Source organism: Mauremys reevesii, linkage group 10, assembly GCF_016161935.1.
Source record: "Mauremys reevesii isolate NIE-2019 linkage group 10, ASM1616193v1, whole genome shotgun sequence".
Classification (NCBI taxonomy): domain Eukaryota; kingdom Metazoa; phylum Chordata; order Testudines; family Geoemydidae; genus Mauremys; species Mauremys reevesii.
In genome coordinates this window covers 45,977,434-46,003,123 of record NC_052632.1, presented here as the reverse complement: position 1 = coordinate 46,003,123, position 25,690 = coordinate 45,977,434, and the positions used below count along the sequence as shown (strand labels likewise).

At 46.6% G+C, this 25,690-nt stretch overlaps 1 protein-coding gene across 3 annotated transcripts in view; it reads right to left on the bottom strand.

Moving 5' to 3' along the window:
- Window positions 1-378: 378 nt before the first annotated feature.
- Window positions 379-25,690, bottom strand: part of ISLR (immunoglobulin superfamily containing leucine rich repeat) — a 33,493-nt gene continuing 8,181 nt past the window's right edge. Inside the window, exons 1-2 of one of the 3 annotated variants that reach the window (XR_005585828.1) lie at window positions 20,834-20,977; window positions 379-1,787 (exon numbers count right to left, since the gene is read on the bottom strand). Coding sequence is in view for 2 of the 3 variants with exons in the window: in XM_039493074.1 (XP_039349008.1) it covers window positions 14,988-16,261 (1,274 nt within the window). In the remaining variant the exon portion in view is untranslated. Of the gene's footprint in view, window positions 1,788-12,976; window positions 16,262-20,833; window positions 20,978-25,690 lie in introns of those variants that run through there. The other 2 variants (XM_039493075.1, XM_039493074.1) reach the window with 2 other exon arrangements.

Here is a 25,690-nt window from a genome sequence, read left to right as displayed (position 1 = left end):
AAGAGGCGCGGCGTGGTCCAGTCCGGCCCGGCTTCCTGGCCCTAGCCTGGCCCCGGCCAAGCGCCCCCGGCTCCCCCATGGCTCCAACCCGGCTCAGGCCCCACGGCGCCGGTCCCGGTCCTGGCCCAGCGGCTCCGGCCTGGCCCGGCTTGGACCCGGCCGAGTGGACCCGGACCCTGGGTGAATCTGTGAGGCGAGCAAATCCGCCAATAAGTGCAGGACCCACCAAGGTAGAGGAGGAACTTTGTCACAATAGTAAGATTTTTAAGCATGTGTTTAAAGTACCTACACATGACAAGAGAAGTTAGTAACATAAATATAGAAGCAGCAGCAGCAGCTGTTGTTTGGACAATTGTCCACCAGGAGATGGGGCTGTAAGATGCATTATGAACAGGATCTTTCAGTTGGGTGATGGTTTGATTGGAGAGCTGGACTTGAATGCAACCTTTAGTGACGTGGTTATGAACGGTGGTAAATGCAGATGCAGCAGCCAGGACCACTTTGAGTAGGAGCTCCTTGGCCAGTTGAACCCATGTGTTGTCTAGGTACAGGTTGTTATACCACCAAGGAGTTGCTCTCATTTTAGTGAACATGAAGGGCACATCACCTAGGGAAATTTCACTAATTTCCTTCTTGTGATGTGCACATCACCTAGGGTAAATGAGTCAGTAATCTGCAGGCACATGGAAGCGTTTGCCTGGAACTGTAATGGTGCGTACATGTAATAAGATGCAGTGGTGATGAAACACCACTGGGTAGCGGATACTTGTACAGCAACTTCACCATCTGCAAAAGGAAGGAGATCCACAACAACAGAAGAGGACGAGGTCATAGGGCGAAGAGTAGAACAGGAGCACACGATGTAATTGTCTGTTTTTGTGCAACAGTCCGAGGTTGTCATCAGTGTAGCATTGTTAGGGGATGGTGTCAGGTATCCAGACAGTCCTACTTTGTACACCATATTATTAGCCACATATTCAGTAGACTTGAAATGGAAAGAAGGAGGAAACACATGAGTAAGAATAACAGAAGGATACACAAGAAGGAAATTGGAGGAGGGTGAGTCTGAAGGAAGTAGAGAGGCTACTATTAGTTGTGTAGAGATGCCCGCAATGTGAGCAATGGCGAGGGAGGAAAGGGTATGGGACGGGTAAAACCCAGGCATACATCTAACATGTTTGGGTTGTTTTTTTTTTTTTTGCAATGTTAAACAGATCACGAGCCAGCATATCACAAGCACGACCTTTAGCTTGTGACTTGGCCAAGTTGACAATAGCATTGGAGGTTTTCTCAATGATTTTCTAAAAATCCTCTATGGCTACATCAATTGCAGTCAGAGCATAAGATAACCTGGTGTTGGTATGTCTAAGGGCTTGGTTGGTTTGGCCTTTGAAACAACATTTTGTGATCTTGCATTCCGAAATTGGGAGTTCTACATGCATGTGCCCACATTCCCTGAAGTTAAATACCCAGTTACAGTTCAGAGCCAGTGAGATGCAGGGAGGGAGCTGAAGACTGCTTCCTGGCTGTGGTAGTGGATTGAGACTTTGGAGCCTAGATGTTTTTGGAGGCCAGCTGTAACCACGATAGGTCCCAGGTGGTCCAGTCTGGAGGCAAGCCAAATGGCTGGTTTCTTTACTCATTCACTGCTGCCTCCTGTAGAGAGTTGCACATACTGGCCAGCTTTGAAACAGGTATCTTGTGTAACATGTACCAAGGGCAGATCCCAGGAGGCTGCATCAGGTATGTTTGCCAGGAGGATTAACGTGGGGAGTCACATTTGTTACCTAAAAGGATACAATATAAACAAAATGAATGTATTTATACATTTTACATAGGTTTTATGACCCCATGTTGGAATTCCTTGCACTTTCATAGAGGTATTTGTGTGGGCCAATACTATGACCTGATTTCCCTCTTGTACGACTGTCCAAGAGGGGGTCTCTGGAGGGTCCTGGGCTTAAGAGAGTGCTTAAGAGGGTGCACTTCTACAAGGAACCATTATGCCTTGCTGAAGTAAAGAGTAAATATTACCTACCATGTCCATGGCCTCAGATTTGAGGGGTATTGCTTGGTAGGTGGAGGAAATTGACTGGTAACCTGGAAGGGTGGGCAAAGATGAGCAGGCATCGAACTGCAAGACAGCTTATTTTCTGCTCAAATAGAAGGGAACCTGGAACATAATTCTTGAAAAATGATTAGATGTATCCCAAGGAAGAGCTACAGATTTGGTAGTGCAACAGAAGAGAGAAATGCATAATTGCGGAGGGGGATGGTATGAGTATGCATAAGTTTATCAGTAACTGTACTCTGAGCAAGGTTAAGAATTGCTGCAATGTCGCAGAGGACATCCATGCCCCAAATAGTCCCCTCTGCATTTGAAGCTACATAAAAGGAATGGGTCCAAAAGAATAGATTAGATTCTACAAGAACAGGATAGCTTTTGTAAGCCGTGAGTTGTGCACCTCCTACCCCTGAAATAGTAATATACTGGTTAGTAGTGGGGAGGGGGAGGTCAGTAATAGAAACAGACGCTTCCGTGTCCATGAGAATTGTGCATGGCTGGTCCCTTATCCATGCTTGTAAGTGTGGCCTCAAGGGATTTATATCTGCATCAGCAGTACTGACAGGTAAGAGGGGAGGGGGAGCCACTGGATCCTAGCAGGCCATGGAATTTAAAAGCCTGGCCACTTCCTCTTTACTCAAGTGTGAGTAAGGGTTGGCAGTTGGTTGAGACGCTGGGTGGGGCTGTTGTTGGTTACCCAGAGTTATTTGGCTTGGACACCCGGCTGCCCAATGTCCGGTCTCTCTGCATACAAAAGGCTGGGAGGTAGGGGGTGTGTGGGGGCAGGAACAGGTTGAAAGGGCAGTGAAGTACTGAAGGGATTTAACTGGCTGTGATTTTGTCCCTGACTAGGCTTTTAGGTTTTTGTGTTTGCAGTTCTTTTGGGTATGCCCGAGACGCCCACAATTATAGCAGGCTACATTATCTTTTGCTGTTACCACAGCAATGCGAGTAGCCTTGCTCCTTATTTCTTTAGCTTGTCTGGCTTCGCATTCAGAGGCCCACATACAGATGGATTCATAATCAGAGCTTGGGTTTACTCCCAAATTAAGGGCTGTTCGCAGGTGGGAGTTAAAACCTTCCTTTAACATCTTTAAAAATGCCTGATCCATTTTCTTTGGATCTGCAATGCCTGCATTGCTGGAATACATCTCCCACTTTCTCTCACAATACTGAAAGGCCGGCTCATCCTTGCCTTGTACGCAGCCCATGATCAGTCCCCAATTACCAGCTCCGTTTCCCAAGGCTTCTTGGATGGCTTCCTTAAACTCAGGGCAAGTAAGAGTCATATCATTTTCAGATTCAAATTTAACCGAGGCCCTAACACCGTTTCGGTGTCCTTCTGTAGGGATCTTGGCCCATGATAGATCGGGGCATTTAGCTTTTGTTAAGATATAAAGACCCCTGGGATGTAACATATAGGTGGTAATCATCTGGCTTATTCTTTTCCAGAAAATCAAATTTGGGTCTTTAGGCTTTAAATCAGGGAGATCTTTTAGTAAGCCCCTCATTTCCTCAGTGCTGAGAGGAGTGTACTTATAAGTATTATGAGCCACTCTGTTTTCACCTGTCCCTGACCACCAAGAGGTCACTTGGAGAGGGGCCAAGGGAGCACTGGCACTTAATTTTGGGTTAAAAGGGGAGAGAGGAGGAGGAGGGGGCCAATGATCTTGATCTTCCCCAATGTGGGCCGGGTTCCAATTTTGAATTTGTTTCTCAAGGTGTTTCCAATTAATTTCATTTTGGTCTTTATCAGTATCGCTGCTTGAGTTGGGGTTAGTAAAATTACCCTTCTGTTGTATGCTAACAACAATAGGATGTGCAGAGAAGGTTGTCTTCTGGGGGGTTTTTTAGTTTTGCTTTTAGAGCCTTGTTTTCTGCTTTAAGCTTGCTCAGCTTGCGGCTGCAATCTGCCTTTTGATTAGAGCTCTGATGTAAGAGACTTTTGGAGTGTTTCCAACTCTTGTAATTTTCTTTCATGTTCGCAATACATTATTACAATTCCTTTCTCTAATCTTCCTTTCATCTGACCAGACCACCACAACATGCTATCCATCATACTCATATCTTAGAATCATAGAATATCAGGGTTGGAAGGGACCTCAGGAGGTCATCTAGTCCAACCCCCTGCTCAAAGCAGGACCAACCCCCAACTAAATCATCCCAGCCAGGGCTTTGTCAAGCCTGACCTTAAAAACCTCTAAGGAAGGAGATTCTACCACCTCCCTAGGTAACCCATTCTAGTGTTTCACCACCCTCCTAGTGAAAGTGTTTCCTAATATCCAACCTAAATCTCCCCCACTGCAACTTGAAACCATTACTCCTCGTTCTGTCATCTGGTACCACTGAGAACAGTCTAGATCCATCCTCTTTGGAACCCCCTTTCGGGTAGTTGAAAGCAGCTATCAATCCCCCCTCATTCTTCTCTTCTGCAGACTAAACAATCCCCGTTCCCTCAGCCTCTCCTCAAAAGTCATGTGCTCCAGCCCCCTAATCATTTTGATACCCTCCGCTGGACTCTTTCCAATGTTTCCACATCCTTATTGTAGTGTGGAGCCCAAAACTGGACACAGTACTCCAGATGAGGCCTCAGCAATGCCGAATAGAGGGGAATGATCATGTCCTTCATTCCATCCATCTTTTGCCATTATCTTTTTTGAATCTTCTCATGTTTCCCTTTCATAAAATCAATGAGTCGCCCTCCCCTGGAGGGCATCACTGATGTTCCCTGGGGCCAGCCAATGAGTCTCCCTCCTGTAGAGGATATCACTGGTGCACCCTGGGGCACGCCAGTGAGTCGTCCCCCGCCCCCCCATGGAGAGTATTGTTGACGCATTCTGGGGCAATTCATAAGACATTGTATCCCAGCTTCCTGAAACCCACTTAAGCAGTGCTTCAGGGGAGACTGACTGAGCACACCCTTGTACTCAGTTTATTGCAGCACACACTCTGGTGCGCAGAACCTGGCAGTACAGCCTTTGCCTCCAGTGATCCCTGCACCCCAACAATCACTGAACAAACACAGTCCCATTCAGTCCTCTTGCCTGTGTGTCCTATATGTGGTTTGTATTAAAAAAGGGGTGTGGAGGGGTGCTTCAGAGAGTCCCAAACCAAGGTGTGTGCTAGAGGTGGTAAGTATCTATTGGGTTTCCGGGAAACGGGGCAGGCAAAGCCCGCCCCATGCTAACGGATCCCCCCCCCCAGCCTAAGGGGAGGTTCCACAGGGCCTCAGAAACCCACTAATTGTGGGGGACAACTAATAAAAGAACAGGGGCAAGAGTGCAGTCAAAGGGTCATAAGAAGGGAGCCTGACAGGAACACCGAGCAGAGAACCCCGGACAGCGCTCACTGCTCCTCAAAGGCATCGCGGGAGCCAGCAGACGCCGCCCAGAGGAACTCCGCCTGGAGACGTGAACGGACTAAGGATCAGGAAACAAGCCCCACAGTCGCAGGAGTCTCCATTGGCCAACCGCCTCTCCCTGGTCACGTAGATGGCCATTTTAAAAAGGTACTCACCTCTATCCCTGGTTGTGAGAAACTCTCCGAGGATTCCTGATCACATCCTGCTTGCAGTGCCAAAACTGTTAGGCAAAAAGATTCTTTTCCCCAAGAATCAGGCACGCACAGACAATATTGAAGGGGGTTTATTTATGGTACTGGGAAGACAGACAAGCAGCTTCAAAAATATGGTGCCACTGTGGCCAGTTATATTCATTCTTTTATCAATTCATTTGCATTTATCTGTACATACAGAGACAGACATTGTTACAAGTCGAGAAAGAACCCTGAACAAAGATAAAAATAAGAACAGTACGTACATATAGAGGTTATCCTAATTGCATCAAACATCTATGACTACCTTGCGGGGGAAGGAGGTGGTGGTGGGTAGCATTGTTCTAAGAACTGAGTTACTGGGTGGGCATTGACCATATAAGGTAAGCTAAGTTATCAGGTATTGACAGAAACTATGTCCTTGCTTCTCAGCAGTTTCTGTCTTTTCTTCTGGCTGAATTTTAACTCCTTCCTGACAGCTTCAAGTTTAACCAATTATGTATCCACTTAATGGTAGTTCTCTCAAGCCCCCATTCTCTAGCTTACTTATCAGAATGCCACGTGAGACTGTGTCAAAAGCCTTGCTGAAGTCCAGGTATATGATGTCCACTGCATTCCCCCATCCACCAAACCAGATACACTGCCAAAGAGGGAAATCAAGCTGGTTTGGCATGATTTGTTCTTAGGGCTTGTCTACAATGGCAATTTACAGCCCTGCAACTTTCTCGCTCAGGGGTGTGAAAAAACACCCCCCTGAGCACAGCAAGTTTCAGCGTTGTAAAGCACCAGTGTAGACAATGCACCAGCGATGGGGGCTGAGCCCCTCATGGAGATGTTTTTTTTAGAGCGCTTTAGTGTTGCCAGTGTAGACTAGCCCTTAGTAAATCCATGCTGGCTGGTAGTGATCACCCCTCCATCCTCCAGGTATTCGCAAATGGGATGTTTTATACATTGCTCTAGTGGCTTCCCAGGTATTGAGGTCAGGCTGACTGGTCTATAGTTCATTCCCCGGCTCCTCCTTTCCCCTCTTTTTAAAGATGGGCACTGTGTTAGCTTTCTCCAGTGTTCTGGGACCTCTCCTGTCATCCATGAGTTTGCAAATATTATTGCCAGAAGCTCCGAGATTTCTTCAAATAATTTCTTCAGCATCCTGGGGTGAATAACATTCAGTCCCGCTGATTTTAATTCATTCAAATTGGTCAGAAGATCTCTGACACATTCTTTACTTATCGTGACCTGCCTCCCTACCCCTTTATTGTCTATGGTAACTTTGCTAGTTGTTCAATCACATTTTATTTTTTGTGAGAGGACTAAAGCACCTGAACTACAACTCACATAAGGCACTGCAGTAGCATTTCCAAAGCAAAATATATTGTGGCAGGTTTTTTTTGCTTGGGTGTTTTGGTTTTTTTGATAGAAATTAAAAAAAAATATCCCCCAAAAGCAGTCACTTTCAATGACCAGTTTCATATAGTCAGACCCCAATTTCTGTTTTGATGGAAAATTTCCACCCAGCCCTAGCCTTGAGGTTGTTGGGAATCTTAATTAGCCAGCATTTGTGAAGAGCTGTGCAACCCTCTTTTGGGGGAAGGAGCTGGTCAGGTTAATGAAAGATCCAAGCCAGCAGGTATTCAGGTGTCAACACCCTTGCACTAATAGTGCCCCTTAAACTGTGTGCATTTCAAATGCCATCAGCCTGGGACAGAATGGAGAATGGGTGACTATAGGAAGCAGAACTCAGAACTCCCAGCTTGACCTCCATTCCTTGGGGCACTGTTGTACAAGTGCTGTCTTGTGACATCTCCCTCACTTTCCAGGTGTAGTGGGATACTTAGATGGTAGTATCTATACCTAGAAACTTGTTTCTATGTATTAGTGTTGGGGGCGAGCGGGGAGGGGTGGATTGTGCATGCAAAAATCTGCCTACACAGGGAGGCCAAGTTTGAAAATCCAGCCCCACTGTGAGGGGCATGTGATGGAAATGGACCATGCTGCCATCTGTCAGTACAACTCATGAGGTGTAATTCAAAGAGTTACTCTGAGCAAGGAGGGTTTTTTAAATTCTTTTGTTATTCTGTCCCTTTCCCCAAAAGGCGGAGATTGCTCTTCTAGGTTTTCATAGGAGGGGAACAGCCCCATGGTTCTTCTGGGGCCTGATCCATTGACGTGCTCAACATCTCCTAAGGGCTGCAGAGCGCATTGCAGGATTGTGCCCACTAGTTAGTGACTCCTATGATGCACATCTTGCAGACAGAGCTGCCAATGACAGCCCTTTGCTGAGTCCCTCCTTCCCTTTCATGCAGCAAGCCAGAAAACACTGTAGGTCCTTGTACCTATTGGGTTCTGGGAAGTGGGCGGGCGGAGGCCCGCCCAATGCTAAAGGATCCCCCCCCCCAGCCTAAGGGGAGGATCTACAGGACCTCAGAAACCCACTAATTTCGGGGGACAACTAATAAAAGAACAGGGACAGGAGTGTGGTCAAAGGGTCATAAGAAGGGAGCCTGACAGGGACACCGAGCAGAGAACCCCGGACAGCGCCCACTGCTCCTCGAAGGCATCAAGGGAGCCAGTGGACGCCGCCCAGAGGAACTCTGCCCGGATACGTGAACAGAGTAAGGACTGGAAACAAGCCCCACAGTCGCAAGAGTCTCCATTGGCCAACCGCCTCTCCCTGGTCGTGTAGATGGCCATTTTAGCCAGGACGAGGAGGAGGTTGACCAGGAGGTCCCGTGACTTTGTGGGGCCACGGATAGGGAGTGCGTAGAGAAGGAGGTGAGGGGAAAAGTGCAGCCAGAAACGTAACAGGATATTGGTGAGGAGCCGGTATAGGGGCTGCAACCTGGCGCACTCTAAGTAAACGTGCGCCAGGGTCTCCCTCACGCCGCAGAAGGGGCAGGTGTCCAGGACAGGGGTAAACTGCACCAAGTACACGCCCATGCTCACAGCCCCATGGAGGAGCCGCCAACTGATATCCCCGGTGGGCCTTGGGACCAGGGTAGAGTAGAGGCTGGCCCACTGGGTGTAGGTCCTTGTAGCAGGGTGGTCACCTGCTCCTGCCTTAAAAAGCTTAAAACAGCCCCAGGGAGAGGGCTGTGGCAGGGAGGGAAAAGCGGGGCTGATTAGGGAAAGCCGCCTCAGCAGGGGGCAATGTCCCAATCAGGCCAAGACTGGCTTAATGAGGGCCCAGCAGGCTCTTATAAGAAGGCTGGGGCCTGAAGCCAGAGACAGACTCTCTCTAGCTTTGAGAAGGAGGGACCTTGCTGCAGGGAGTTGAGCGAAGGTACTTGGAGTGGAGCAGACCTGGGGGAAGGCCAAGGGAGCTGGGGCGGTCTGGCCTGGAAACCCCCCAGGCTGTAGCCTAGTGGAAGGCCAATTAGGTACTGGGGTTGCAGGGGGCAGCCCATGGGTAGGCAGAGGCAGCAGGTCCAAACCCCCCTTGCCTATGATGAGTGGATTTTACACTGCAGTCTGCCCCAGTGAGTGGGGTCTAGATGGTGACTGGCAGTAGCCTGTGACTGAGGCAAGGTGGGGATAGAGGGTTGGGGGTTCCCCTGGGTGGGGAGACCCTGAGACTCTGGGGGTATTGCTAGGGTGCAGCACCCCAAAGACAAGGGGCACCAGGTCCTGGGAGGGACATGGGGGCCAGTGGCAGTGGGATACTGGCCTGCAGAAGGTGCTCTGGAGGGTAGAAATGCTAATTCCCTGAGATGACCAGCAGGAGGTGCTGCAGTGGTGAGTCATGCACTGAGACAGTCCTGCAGAAAACAGGAGCTTCTATTTTTAATTTTGGTTGCCAGATATTGATATTTCCTTTCATGTTTCTGATGAAGCTTGAAATAATGTCTTCCCTATTTCCTCTTGTTTTAAACAAATACATCTATGATGCTGGCAGAGGATTGCGGTAAGCTGTTAACAGACAAAAAATCTGCACAAGAATTGCATGTATCTCTCAACTTGTTTTTAATTAGGTCCTATGTAACCTGTGGTCAGTGTGTTTGCACACTATTTTCCAGTTACAATGTTGGAATATATGTGGCGTCCTTGAAGTAGGTGTTCAGCATAGAGCTGGTTTTAGTCTAAACAGTATTTCATTGGCAAAAAGCTGTTTTGACTAAAACAAGTATTTTTTGTGTGGGAAAAACTGTTTTGTTTTTGGCAAAAAAAATTGCAAGGGAAAAATATTTTGAAGTGAAAAGGTTCATTTTGGAGAACATTGTTTTTGAAAATTTCAAAAGAGCTCAGAATCTTAAACGAAAATGAGTTTCTCATTTTTATAGTTTAATATTTTTTCCTGACGTGGTGGTGGTAGTAGTATGTACAATGTGCTACTGACATGGTCATTAAATACTATGAAAATAAATTTCTAAATGAAATTTCAAAATCACAAATTTTCTAAAACCAAAACTCTTCAGAATTTGCATTTTGCAGAGAATCTTAAATCTTTTTCATTGTGATTTTGAAATGAAAACAAATGTCAAACTGTCAATATTTCCTCTGCAATGGAAATTTGAGTTTTGCGCAGCTCTAACTTAGCTGCCATGCTGCATTACACCCTGGAGATGAATGCAGGTCAAAAGGCCATATACACCTAGCTGCCCTCAAAGTATTTGGCTCTGATCATGCATTGGGCCCTGCTTGGCCCAGGCTAGGTCCCAGTTGGCTTTCTAAGCTGCTTGCTAGCCCTGCAGTGGGGATATGCTCAGGTCGATCCTGGCACATTAGCAGTTGCTGGTACAATATTGGGGTTTCATCTAGCAAGTAACAAACTGCCCACAGTGTGAGCAGCCAGCATCTACCTCTCAGTGGGACACTTCCCAGCTATCCCTGGTTCAGAACTGAGGGAATGCTCATCATGTGTTGTCATGTTTTGCTGTGAGATAGTGGGGGAAGTGCATAGGTTTGTGGAGTGCCAGGTGAAAGGCTAGCTCCTCTGTGCTTCTCTAGGCAACATCTGGGCCCACCAATCCCTTAGCTTTACCAAGGAATAGCCCCTCTCACCCTTGGCCTGGGCCCCCAGCTCCTGGAGGCATGTGACTACATGAGAATTGCAACTCCCTTTTCCCTTTTAAGTGACAGTTATAGTCCTTGTGCTTGGGCCCATGACCAGCTTGTAGCCATTGCAGCACTGTCTGCCTGAGTCTGCAGGTAGCTGGGAGGGGTAAACTGCTCTATGCAACTCTTTAGGGTGTCAGCAGCTTCTGGGGCATGGCAGTGAAGGGACTCCTTTTGCTGCCCTGGCTCTCCTGAGGGGATTGGGGGGAACCATCACTCCAAGTGGTGGTGGAGTCCCAGGGGGTCTAGGGCCCCAGCTTGTTTTCATGTGTCCCTAGTGGCACACGCAAAGGGGGAGGGGTTGGCATGCTCTCCTGGCAGGGATTGTCCTGGTGGGTTAGTAGGCCCTGCAGAGCCACCCCTCCCCCTTGCATGCCCATGGCCCCTCAGACCCAGAAGGCAAATGGGGATGGGGCTGATAATTGCCCTCCCCATGGAGCCCTGGGTGTGATGTTTTTCCCCTTCTACCTGCCTCCTCTGTTGCATAGTGAGGGAGAGGAGATGGCCCAGGGTACTTCCCTTCAGCCTCAGCCATCACATCTGAATCGAGAATTCCCTGTTTATTTCATAAGTCATGGCTGGGTATTTTCCCATGGGACCTCTCCAAGGGGTGTCAGATCCACCCCACCCACATCTTAACCGTAGCCTGCAGCTGGTGATTCATGGAGATGTCAGGATTTCAGTCAGCTTTACTGCTGCCAAGAGGGGCAGATCCTGCTCTCATATCCACCAGCCAAGGGTGTGCTGTCCTTAGCACTCTCACCCTCACCCACTGAGCCACAGCCAGAGAGGAAGGTCATTTTAGAGAGATCTTTATTGCGCTCTGTATGTTTCAGCCACGTAGTTCTGAGAATAACAACGTGAGGTGGATACAGCGATACTGCTCTAGCTCTTTTGGTGATAGTATTAGCAAAACACACTGGGAAAGAGAGCTTTAAGTATCTGAGAAACTGCTGTACAGTACCCTGCCCTTCACCTATAGAACAGCTGTCTCAGCCTGCCCTTTCCCTATAGAACTGCTGGACTGTTCATAGGTGCCTGGGACAGCAGGAGCTATAGCCCATATCCTGGTCTCTCCCCTGCCCCCAGTACATGTGGCAAAGTTCTGATGTCATATCCATGGCTGTACAGCTCAGTTACTCACTCTCCCTCCTCTCTTGTCTTCCCAGCTCTCTTCCTCCCCATGCACTGGGGGCGGGAAGCGGGGGGTCTGTGCTTAGCCCCATTTGGACATGAGCATGAAGAGATGATTGGGGGTCTGGGCTGTGATTTTTTTTTCCCTCTCACTTTTACAGTGGTATAACTCAGTGGGGCAGGTTCTCAGCTGATCTCCACAGAGCTTTGACAATTGACACCAGCTAAGGATCTGACCCATTAACTTCATGGGAAAAGTGAGTCAAGGATCAGACAGTTATATGGTGTAACTGATTCATCATGTGTAGGATAGGAGGATAATTGTGATTGAAGGGCCCAATACTGCAAAGTGCTGAGCACGCCCTGCAATACACTGAGCATCCTTGTCTCAAGGGCATTCAGGGGACTCAGATTCTAGCAGGATTGGGCCTTTTGGGGAAACAAAAGAAATAGAAGTGTGGAAAAGTTTCAGAATACTCACACATGCACCTCAGTCTAAAGGTCAGTGCTGGAAGCCCAGCCTCTGCCTCAGCTCAACCATATGCTCATCCTCTGCTACCTACAAAGCATAGAATCATAGAAGATTAGGGTTGGAAGAGACCCCAAGAGGTCATCTAGTCCAACCCCCTGCTCAAAGCAGGACCAACCCCAACTAGATCATCTCAGCCAGGGCTTTGTCATGTCACCATCTAGTGGTGTGAACTGCACCAGCTACCCCTGCCCCTGGTGCAATCCAAAGAGGGCATCTCAGGATGTGGAGTCCCAGGGCAGCAATAAGAGAGAGGACACTGGCTGAAGACCAGCTAAAGGGGTTTGCTGTGGGTTGGGACCATCCTTCCTTTCCCTCTTCCCACAGATCATGATCATCTCCTTATAGTCATCTCAACTGGCTGCTCCCCCAAAGACTAGCATGGTTTTCCATTCAGCCATTCACCCTTAGGCTCTTATTAATATGAAGATGGTATTCTAGAATCATAGAAATGTGGGGCTGGAATGGACCTTGAGAGGTCATTAAATTGAACCCCTTGCACTGAGGTCAAGTAAACCTAGACCATTCCTGACAGGGGTTTGTCCAGCCTGTGCTTAAAAATGTCCAATGATGGGGATTCCACAACCTTCCTTGGTAGCATGACCAGATGTTCCAATTTTATAGGGACAGTCCTGATTTTTTTGAGTCTTTTTCTTATATAGGCTCCTATTACTCCCACCCTCTGTCCTGATTTTTTCACACTTGCTGTCTGGTCACCCTATCTCTTGGAGCCTGTTCCAGAACTTAACTCCCCTTATAGTTAAAAGTCTTCCCTTATGTCTAACCTAAATCTCTCTTACTGCAGATTTAAGCCCATTACTTGGGGGGAGGGATAGCTCAGTGGTTTGAGCATTAGCCTCCTAAACCCAGGGTTGTGAGTTCAATCCTTGAGGGGGCTATTGGGGGATTTAGTTAGAGATTGGCCCTGCTTTGAGCAGGGGGTTGGACTAGATGATCTCCTAAGGTCCCTAATAATCTATAATTCTGTTTTTTTTACTATCCTACTTTCTGAGGACATGAAGAATAATTGATCATTGTCCTGTTTATAACAGCTCTTAACCTATCCGAAAGGTCTTGCTTTGAGCAGAAGATTGGACTAGATGACCTCCTGAGGTCTCTTCCAACCCTAATCTTCTATGATTCTATGAAAACTGTTATCAGTCCCCACCCCACCCCATCTTCTTTTCTCATGCCCAGGTTTTTTACCTTTCTGCATAGGGCAGGTTTGCTAAACCTGCGATCATTTTAGTTGCTCTGCTCTAGACTCTCTCCAATTTGCCAAATCTTTCTTAAAGTGTGGTGCCAGAACAGAACACAGTGCTCCAGCTGAGGCCTCCCCAGTGCTGAGTGCCTTCCACATGACACTCCTGTTTGTCCACCTCAGAATGATGATAGACTTTTCACAACTGCATCACACTGACTCATATTCAATTTGTGATCCAGTATAACTTCCAGACCCTTTTCAGCAATGACTGTCTAGCTAGTTATTCCCCATGTTGTAGCTGTGCATTTGATTTTTCCTTCCTAAGTGAAGTACTTTGCACTTGTTTTTATTGAATTTCATCTTGTAGATTTCAGGACAGTTCTCAATTTTTCAAGGTAGTCTTGAATTCTAATCCTGCCCTCCCAAGTGCTTGCAACACCTCTAAGCTTTGTTTCATCTGCAAATTTTATAAGCATCCTCTTCACTCCCATTACCTGTCACTAATGAAAACATTGAATAGTAGTGAATCCAGGACTGACCTCTGCAAGACGGACCACTGCAGGGCAACAGTAAACATGCCTGCCCAGTTTGACAGTGAACTACTGATAACTCCTTTGAGAATGATCTTTCAACCAATTGTGCACCCACCATATAGTAATTTTATCTAGACCACATTTGCTTATGAGAATGTCATGTGGGATGGTGTCAAAAGCCTAACTAAAATCAAGATATATCATGTCTACTGCTCCCCCATGCATCCACTAGGCCAGTAACCCTCTCAAAGAATGAAATTAGGTTGGTTTGGCATGATTTGTTCTTGGTAAAACCATGCTGGATATTCCTTACAATCATATTATCTTCTAGGAGCTTACAAACTGACCGGGTAATAATTTGAAAGGAAGCACCTGATTGGTTGATGAAGGTGCCAGCTGTTCAGCCATCTGGTATTACCATTCAGAGGTGAACTTAGCTCCCCTAATGAAGGTAGATGAAAGGATGCTTTTGGCTTCTACCTGAACCAAATTTCTGTATCTGTTCCAGGGTTCACCCATCATTGCACACTGATAAAAAATAGTTTAAAGCTGGGTCATGCCAGATAGGGGTTATTGCACCAGTGTTGCCATTAATCCTGAAACAGCACAATCATTCCAAAGATGAGTTGAAATCAACCCCTGCCTGCAGATCTGAACACCTTAGACTTGCAGGTGGGGTTGGGATCCTGGATCAGGTTTCCCAGCTGGCTTGTTTAATACAGTTGGCTGAATCAAGCACCTGTTTCTGAATGCCACCAAACTAGGGGGTGAAGGAAGGTTTGAAAGTCACATCTGGCTTCTGCATCTCAGCCCCAGCTTTGATTAGTGCCTCAGACAGCTCCCAGCAGCTCAGTGCATGCGTGACACTATGTCAATATAAATGATACAGAAATACAAAGAAACCCTTTGGCGTTTCCCTTAACAGTAAAGGAAAATGACTAAACAGAGCATGTAAGCCCAGAGATGTGACTCCATAAGAGTGCCTCCATCACTGCTCCCCATCCCTGCAGGAACACGGTAAATGATCACAAGCTTTTCTCCAGCCTTGGAGGAATTGGCTTGGGCTTCCTTGTTGCAGTGTTTGGCTCCAAGCTTACTGGTTGCGAGATTGTTTCTGAGCAGATCTTCCACTGTGTTCTCTGAATTGGCCAATGCCACGTTGACTGAGACCTCGCGAGTACCAACCTCATTGGTGGCCAGGCAGGTGTAGGTCCCTTCCTCTTGCTTGCTGAAGTTGGGGATGACCAGGGTACCATTCTTGAAGAGCAGAAAGCTCTCTGCATTCTGCTTGGAGCCCCCAGCAGATAGGTCATTCCCATCTCTTTCCACATTGGGCCCATTTATCTCTGTTCCTTGGCTAAAGGTCTGGATCTTCCATCTAATCTCTGGCTGGGGGCTGCCTGTGACACTGCAGTGCAGCATGAGCATGAGCCCATCATACAGCACGGTGTTGTCCAGGTTGGGGTGGTACGTCAGCTGCACAGAGGGAGGTGTACATTGAAGTTTAGGGATCTTCCCCAGGGGGATGCCTCTGAGGCTTTCCGGGGCTGCACAGCTGATGGAGTCCCTCTTGGGGATGGAGATCAGGGTGTTCTCAGCCCAGGTCTTCAGCCACAGGAGCCTGCAGGTGCAGTTCAATGGGTTATTGTAGATCTGCAACTGGGACAGTGAACTCATGGCATCAAAAGTGCCCTGGGCGATGGTGGTGAACTTGTTGTCATTGATCCACAGGGACCTCAGGTCTTTCAGGGTGTGGAAGGCCTCCCAGGGCAGCTTCACAAGCTGGTTGTTGTTCATCTTCAGCAGCTGCAGGGCACTGAGGTTGTACAGATCCCTCCAGGGGAAGTCCACAAGCTGGTTATGGCTGAGGTCTATGTTTTTCAAATGCAGCAGCCTGGCAAAGGTGCCTTCCTCAATGGCACAGATTTCATTGTGCGCCAGCCACAGTGACTGTACCTGGGTGACATCCAGAAAGGAGCTCTGCTGTAGGGAGGTGATCTTGTTGGCAGACAGGGTGAGGGTGGTCACGTTGGAGGGCAGCCCTGCGGGAACCGCCTGGAGACCTCTGTAAGCACATTCTGCTAGCTGGCGGCCATATTTTTTTTCTACACAAGTGCAGGGCTCCGGGCAGCCCTGGCTCACCGCAAAGAAAGTTGCAATCCACAGGCAGAGAAATGGACTCATCATTTCTCCTGTGGATAAAGAGACCAAGATTGGCACAAATTATTTTGCTTGCATCTTTTCTCTAAGACCTCACTGCTTCTCTCCTCTGGACCAGGGGCAGCTCTAGGCATCAGCAAAACAAGCAGGTGCTTGGGGTGGCAAATTACCAGGGGCAGCATAATGTTGGGGCCCCAGCTCAGACCTGAGGCAGTGTCCTGGGCTGGATCCTGACCACCCTTTGTTCTCTGACCGGGTGCCGCCAGGGCTGTGTGGCAGGGCAGGGGGACCTGGCTCAGTGGGGAGTGTGTCCCTGCTGCTCTCCCACGAGCAGTGGCCAGCCCCCCTCAGGCAGGAGCAACAGCTAGGCTGGGTAGCCCTCCAGCAGCGTGACTTGGTCCGATCCGCACAGACCACATGAGCTCTTAGGTTGGCGCTGATGTCCTGCCTATGCCAAGGCCTCCGGTGCCCAGCTCACACAGCGCCCAGATCACTCTTTGGACAGCCCAGTGAGTAAATGAGTACGCTAGTAGGAAATTGTTTTATTTCACTAACTACAAATTCTCTTGTTTCACTTTTTTTTTTAAATTTTAAACAGTCAAAAACAAAACAAAAAAATTGCAAAGTACAAACATGTAAAAGCCCAAAAAAATGGGGGGAGCCAATTTTTTTTGCTTGGGGCGGCAAAAAACCTAGAGCCGGCCCTGCTCTGGACTGCAGGTTGGAGCAGCATTTTCCCCTCTGGTTTTTATTTAGCCAATCAACCCAAGGAACAGCAGATTATTACAATACCACACATGGCTAGCTATAATTGTGGGATAATTGTGATGAAAAGAGGATTTAAATCTGCTCTGAATAAGGTATTTACATTCTAACAATAATAGATCCTTAGAATCCAGTGACAGATCTTTAGAATCCATACATATTGTAGCTCCTAAATAACTGAAGATCTGAGCTTTATGTTGACTAATCCCTAACACAACAGGGCAGCTAGGGTCCCCTAACTGACACTGGAGTACAAATAGTTAATAATACATAGAGCAAAATCAGCTCAGATTTCCCTCTGCTCCAGTTTCACAAGCGGACTTGGATATCTTTTTTCCTACATGCAGTTTTAGCTGCTACCTTCTTTCCCTCTCCTTATCATTTATAAGCAGATTTTTGTTGGCAAATATATATATCTGCAATGTCATGATTACTGTAAGGCAGTGGTCCCCAACCTTTTTCATCTGGCAGGTGCCGGACGACGAGCCACCAAGGACCATGGCCGGCGGACGAGCATCTGCCAAAATCCCCCCCGAGAAGCAGCAACATCAATAGGGTCACCGCCAAAATGCCACTGAGAAGCAGCGTCATCCAGAGGCATCTGCTGAAATGCTGCCGAAGATCAGCGGCATTTCGTTGGTGACGCCGCTTCTCAGCGGCATTTCGGCGGATGCTCATCCGCTGGACAGTACACAGGCACATATAGATGCCCCGGCAGGCGCCATGGTGCCCGTGGGCACACTGCATTGGGGACCACTGCTGTAAGGTTTGCAAAATGATTTTGGATAATGCAAAAGACAGGGCTGATTTGACAAACTGTGAGACAGCGTGAGATCAAGAAACCCATTGAATCTTATGCTATTATCACAAGATGGGTGCGAGGAGTTGGCTCCAGTCTGCATCTCTCTGTTGGAGAGAGAAATGTAAAAGAACAGTAAAGATTTCACATTAATCTGATGGCATTTTCTGCTCTAGTCGATGCATTTCTGAGCCTGGCAGAAGGCCTGGATGCAGAAGGTCTGACTACACTAGGAACTAGGCTGTGATTTTTCTTCCTCACATACACATACTTGTGCTAGCTCCATGAGAGCTAGTGCAAGTATAAATAACAGCGTTGCCATGGTGGCACAGGTAGCAGATGCAGAAGCATGGCTTAGCCGCACTGAATACATACCCACCAGTTTCAGTCAGGTTTGTACCTGGCATGGCTCAACCCGTGCCTCTGCTGCCACTCCTCATGCTACCGCAGCCACGCTGCTATTGCTACTCATGCCAGCTAGATGAGAGCCAGTGTGAGCATGGCTACACAAGTAGGGGAATCCCACCATTAGCTGGTTGTGTACATGTTGCAGCGGCCCAGCTAACTGAAGTGCCCCTACATAATGAAGTGAAGTTTCTACCAGAGATGGGCGGGACATTTTTCTCAAAACAGTTTTTTTTCCATGAAAAATGTCCTTTTTGTCTAAATTTACACACAAAGGGATCTTGATGAAACTTGTTTAGGAAAACCCACAAAACAAAACATTTTGATGCTCTTACATAGCACTTTTCATCAGTAGTGCTCACAGTGCTTTACAAAGGAGGGCAGTATTATCCCCATTTTTACAGCTGGGAAAACTGAGGCATGGGGTGGGGCCATGACATGCCCAAGGTCACCCCGCAGGCTAGGAGCCTGTTGCAACATTTTCGGTATGAAATGTTTTGATTTTTTTCATTCAGAATTACTTTTTGACATTATATTCTTGGGTGGGGGAAGAGGGGTTGTATAAAATAACATTTTAAAAGGTTGAAATTGGAATGCAATGACTTTGGCATGAATTTCATTAAATGGGAAATTTCTTCTTTTGTTTTTTTCATTTCAGAAGGGAAAAGATTTTCACATTGTGGAATTTCCCACAAAAATGGAAATTTCAGTTCCCCGCCTCCCTCCACTGGTTACACACTCGTAACCAAAATATCAAAGACAATTAAACTAGCAAGGCTCTGTAGCAGTACAAGCCTTTGCCATTTTGAATCATTTCTTTAAAAATATAAACACTGCCTGAACAAAAATCAGCACTAAATGGCCAAACCAGGGTCCATGAGCAGAAAAGTCTTGTGAATGGATGCTCTGCCACTGCTGGTGTATGGACTCGTTAGGTCAGGGGTCAGCAACCTTTCAGACGTGGCGTGCCAAATCTTCATTTATTCACTCTAATTTAAGGTTTCACGTGTCGTTAATACATTTTAACATTTTTAGAAGGTCTCTTTCTATAAGTCTATAATATATAACTAAACTATTGTTGTATGTAAAGTAAATAGGGTTTTTAAAATGTTTAAGAAGCTTCATTTAAAATTAAAATGCAGAGCCCTCTGGACTGGGCAGTATGAGTGCCACTGAAAATCAGCTCGCGTGCCACCTTCGGCACATGTGCCATAGGTTGCCTACCCCTGCCTTAGGTCAACTCCTGCATACAAGCATTAGGGTACTCAGGCCAAAACTGCTACAGTAACAGAGTAGCAAATGCAATGATCCTCTGCTCAAACACCCTGCTCCCCTGCACAGTGTGATTGAGTCCCAGTGAATCTATGCTGGGCGTGGCCCCTCCAGTCTCCAGGGGGCTGCATTCCAGCATAGAGAGTTTGTGTGGAGCCCCCTACGTTGCCTCTCCTCTACCTGACCCCCCTGCAGTGGCTTTTCATGCCATATGGAACCTGGCTGTGTATGGAGCCCAGGACTGACCCTTTACTTTCTTGTCAAAGGGCCCGATCCTGTAGACTTTCCTGGGACAAAATTAATGCACTTCTGTGGGTCTGTAGCCTAAGGAAGAATTGTGGGTTCAGACCTGTCTGGGATTCCAAGTCCCATGTTCACATGTGATAAGTAGCCTACCTGTAAATGCTGGTGGGGTTAGGCAGTCTGTTGCAAGGTGTATGTTAGCCCAGGCTGAAGCGCTGCTCAGTTTCTCAGGCTTGGGCTAAGAGTACAACTGGTCACAAATGTTTGTGTCCTGTCTTTGCTTGACTGTCCAGCGTTAGACAGTATATTGCAATCTGCCTAAGAACCCACTAAGTGGGGATGTTCCCAGAGTGTGTGTGTAGGGGGAGGGGAGGGGATTGGAAGCAATATTTGGAACATGGCTGTATTGCTTCAAAACCTGGCTTTTGTCTGCTTCCCATTTCCCATCCCCCTTTCCACTTCCTAGCCTCCAACAGCTCAAGCCTTATGCTTTGCTCAGCTGTTAAGAATGTGTCTGGATGTTGCTGTTGGTATTTGCATCTCCAGTCCTGGCCTGTGGATTTTTTTTTCTCTGCCCCCTCCCGGCCCCTTGGGCCAAGAAGAATGCTTTCTTCTAACATTCAGTGCATCTACTCCTCTGCTCAATCTTGCCAAGAGGATCCTGAGGCGTTTGCAGGTACAGTACTTGATAGCAATACAGGGCTCCACCCAGCTCAAACAAACACAGCCCTGTGCTTTCCTACCCTCAGGTTTTGACAAACATAACTTTTTAAAATTGAAACATCCATGGCTTCAGTTTCCAGTAAATAAAGTCTCCCTGTTCTGCAGGGGAGTCAGAGACCTGGCTTTAAAGCCACAAGGACAATTGATTTCAGGCTATTGTAGGGCCCGCATATCAGCTTATCAAACAGTTCTCCCCTACCGTTGGACCTCTATCAACCTCAGCCCAAGTAATGTTGCTCAGCGAGTCCTACTCAGAAATGATCTGAGAGGCAAGATTTTTCTACAGATAAATGGGCCAGTGTTTCAAATAATTACCTGGGGAAAGAAAGTTAAATGCTAATACTCTTATTTAAATGTAAAGGCTCCCATATTGATCACTTAAAAGGCAGACTGTTACCTCTTTTTGCTGCTTCCCCTTCTGGCTTCCAGAGCAAATCAGTTCAAGGCAAACTCTGTAAACATTGTTCTGGGTCCTGTCAGAGTCACACAGTCCAAAAATGTTAATAATAAAAATACCCACACAACTCTGCCCTGGCAAAAGAAGTGCCAAAGAAAGCACAATCACCTTTTGCTGGTTGCATGCCTCAGGGAGAAGCAATAGTCTTTGCTATTGGTCCTACAACAGTTGTACCCTTATTCCTGGTGTATTTACAAACAGAGTTTATTTGCCCAGTGTTGTCTTTGTGGGTATATGGGTAGGGAGGACTAAAAGCACTTTTAAATGAAAGTGATGTCCTGTGAACCAGTTGAATCACTGCTCCTCAACTGACATATTTTTTTTTTCTTCCCCTGGCAGTTTATAGTGCATAACATTTCAGTGTCCCACCAGGCTCATCCTGAAGACATAACTGACCACTTTATTTTCAGCAGCAAGGACCTGCCTTTCATAAGGGACTCTAGAAACTTAAATGGAAAAAGATGCCAAATTATTTTTCCCCTCCTCTTCTCTTGTGATACAGCTAGGAATCTCTTAAAGAAACAGTAAATGGCAAAACCAGCTTGTTATGAGAATTCAGGACTCCGAGCCTCTGAGCTGCAACTTCCACTTCCAGGGCAGATGTTCAGTTGATTTCTCTTTCTCTTCTCCCCCTGCCCCACCCCCTTTTTCTTTTTAACAGCACCAACCCACTTAAAAATCTGTATTTTTCCATGCTTTGCAATCTGAAGGAAAAATAACTCCAGGATTTTTTTAATGAATAACTGATGAAGCAAAACTCTTAAATGGCCTATTCCCCATTCTGAATTATTAGGTAGCCAGTGCAGTTCTGCTATGAAATATATAAATTCTCCTCATTGCCTCTGCTACTGATTTAGTGGCCAAAATGCCTGAGTCTGAGCCATACTATCAGCCATAAGTTAGCCCCTCTTCAGATCAGTAGCCAAGAACTCTACACATTAAGTTCTGAAGAGCTGATGATGCCCCTGGAGAAATCTTAGACATGCAGGGCCAGATTCTGTGATCTGGCCCAATGTAAGTTACATTTCCCTGCAGTGGCTGAGCCCTTTGCACTGAGTGGGGGATTTGCCCTGGGAGAAACCAGCTTGTGGTTCCGTATTCACTCTCCCTTGAGTTTCTTGCCATAGTGTGAGCAATTTTAACTCCCTCTGGGACCCACTTTTATGAAGGCTACTTTGGGGAGGCAATAAATTAGTGTGCTACGTCAACTAGCCTGTGGAACTCCTCGCCACAAGTTATCACTGAGCCCCAAAGCTTGCCAGGATTTCAAAAAAAAAAAGTTGAGCATTTCCCACAAGTAGTAATGGGAACAATCATGGTTACAATAGCTAGGATAAAAATATAAGGGATATAAACCCTCATTCATCAGCCAACTATTAACAGCTAGGAGTCAGGAAGACAGTTCCCCTATGGGCAGGTTATTTCATAATTGTTCACTATGGATTTTGTTCACCTTACTTTGAAGTATCTGTCTGGATGCTGTCAGACAGGGGACTGGAAATGATGAAAGACTGGTAATTCACAACTTTTGGAGATGGAAAAGACCTGCTAAAGTGTGTTCATTCCCAGGAAAGGGCAGATTAAAGTCCAATTTCCATTACTGGGACAGGTCTGAAGTGAAACAGAACCTATGCTGAACTCACATGGTGCTGTACAAGCAAGGTAATAAAAATGTCTAATGTACAAAACTCTAGCAAGCAGCTAGGTACAATAAATAAATAATAGCTAGGAGCTTCCATAAGCAATGATGTGTACACCAAAATGGCTGCTATGGCATCACCATAATGTAGTTGTTGCAGACAACATAGAAATTCAATAAAGTAGTGAGGTACCTGATCTTTGTATAACACTCTATCCAGGGTGTAGCAGATAAACATACAAACCCTCCAACATGTATCATACTGTGGTGGGGGTGGTAAAGCCTTCCTAACCCCACCCATTGTTTGCTGTATGCCTTGAAGCATGAGGATTGATAACCCTTGCCATTTTAATCCTAGCTAATGCAGGCTTAGACACTGTTCTTATAGTATCAATGTTTAATGTGCCAGAAACCTTTCTGTAACTTTACAGCAAGCTTGAGTCCTACCAGTGTACAAACAAACTGCACAAGAAATGAAAAGACTTCTTTGAGCCAAAAGCTTCCATGAAGTCACTGTAGCTATAGGAACCAGGGATTTAGGAAAAGCAGCAAGGCTTTGGCCAATTTTGGTTTTTGCTAGCCAGAGTTGTAGGATTTCATGGAGCAATGCAGCTGATTGTTGATCCACTTATGGCCAGATTCTGGCACAGGTCTGGTGTAAACGAGAGGCAAACTTGGTCCATGCTTTCTCAGGTACTGCACTTATGCACATGCTTATACACAAGCCTCAACAATACACATGTACACAAGCTTCAACAATGTTGAATTTAATCATGTGCTTAAGTGCTTTGCAGGATCAGGGCTTAAAACTAGTGCCCATCCACTATTTCATGTGTCCTGATGGAACAAGTGCAGAGACATCGTCTTTAGTGGTGTCAGGCCCATTTACCCCAAGGCTGAATTTTGTCCTTTGAATTTATTGGTGCACAGGACAACAGTAGGTGTAACAAAACTCATCCCTTACACAACACTTCCGAGCCACCAGTTTCAAATTGCTTAATTACCAGGCTTGAAAGGATTAGATTTTCATTGGTAAATATCAGTAAAAGTCAACTTCACTGTACACACACACACACACACACACACACACAAATTGAGGAAAAAATGTTTCTATCCCCAGTAATCAAAATTTACAGCTAGGCAGAGTACAAACAATGCTGCACGAGCATGTATTCAAGTTTGATTTAAGGCTATTGTCTTTGTATATTTTGACAAGTGATGGTGACAATTTGTGTTTTAACAGCTATGAAGATTTAACTTTTTGAATCTCAATGTCTATGGTCTTTAAATAATTATTGTCTGATCCCCCCATTATCTTATCCCCCCATAATTTCCTGCAATGGTGAAAATTGATGAAAATTGAAAAAATGCTTAAAATGCATAATTCTGTGCAAATGTTGACAACTGAAATTTGATACAATTTGATGCACATTGTTTTTTATCCATCAAATTGATTAAAAAAATAAAAGTTGACTTCTGCCAAGCCTGTTTACACCTGTGGTCCAGGCTAGCCTCCCAATGCCCTGGCAAGTGGTGTAGAAAAGGATTTGTATCAATCTGGCAGAAAGGTAAACTGAGGGAGAGGGAGGTGAAATGAATTCCTAGAGGTCATGCATGGCCTAATTCTGTTGTTAGTTACATCAGTGTGAACTGGGAGCGATGCCAGCCCTGCTAGTGGAGGTACTAGAGATGGGCCTATTAGTTTACCTTCCTGTTCAAGCCATGGTGCTGCTGTGATGATATATGTGAGTCACAACTGAGCTCAAAGCTGACTCTTGAATCACTGGCCAGGCTCATGGTCACAGGCTGTGCCATGAGACATCCCTCTGAAATGAGCCTGCTCCTGATGCCATAGCCATGGGACAGCTCTCATCTGAGATCCTTCCTCTGACAGAGGCCTTCTCTATACTAGAGAGGGTTTGCTGGCATTGCTGTCCTAGCAAACCCTCCCAACACAGCCAAAACTCATCCAGAAAAGAGGACTTGTGCCCATGCAGCTTATATACAGGAGCAGGGGTGGGGGAACGTAGTGCCACTGAAGTGGAAATATTGCGGTGGGGGGCTGATGCATGTTTCCAGGCCCCCTTGGTGTTTTCTGGATGTTTAAAGGGGCACTGGCATAGTTTGAGTAGGTTAGATCTCAGCAAAATCAATATTCCCATTGTTATTGCTGCTTGCTATGTGCTCCATAATATCTGTGAGAGTAAGGGGGAGACATTTATGGCAGGGTGGGAGGTTGAGGCAGATCACCTGGTGGTGAATTTTGAACAGCCAGACACCAGGCAATTAGAAAAGCACACCCAGGCATGCTGTGCATCAGAGAGGCTTTGAAAAACAGTTTCATGACTGACCAGGCTATGGTGTGACAGTTGTGTGTGTTTGTCCTTGATGCAAACCTGCCCCCTTTGGTGAATGTACTTTCCTGTAAGCCAATCCCCCTCCCCCCTTCGACCATAGTTGGCACAGGAAATAAAGTCCCTATTGTTCTGAATCCATTCATTCTTTATTTATTAAAAAATGCTTGAAATCACTGACAACGCTGACTAGTAAATGGAAGCCTGGGTGTACAAAGGGTTTAATAATGGGATGGGGTGGGGAAGGAGGGAAGGACAAGGCCACATTGCTTATTGTAGCCACACTACAAATCAAAGCTGTTTGAATGACAGCCTTCTGTTGCTTGCTGTCCCCTGGAGTTGAATGGGAGGGTGCCCGGAGTCTCCCGCCCTGTGTTCTTGGGCATTTGGGTAAGGATATGAAACTTGGCAAGGAGGGCAGGCAGTTACAGAATGGCTGCAGCGGTGGTCTGTACTCTGTGCCTTTCCTGCAGCTCCACCAGATGCCTCATCATGTCTGTTTGCTCCCCCATTAGCCTCAGCATCTCCTCCTGTGTCTTCCGATCACGTTTACTGTATGCTTTCCTGGCCTCTGCCACTGAATGCCTCCATGCATTCAGCTGTGCCCTATCAGTGCGGGAGGCTTGCATGAGCTTGGAAAACATGTCATCACGGAGTGCGGTGGTTTTTTTTTTGCCTTCTAATCTGCAATAACCTCAGGGATGGAGTTGATGCGGGGAGCAGGTATCCATGGAGAGTGCTGTGGTACTGGTAAGGTGTCCATCCCCCCACACAATGGAATGCAGCTGATCATAAAAGCTGCAT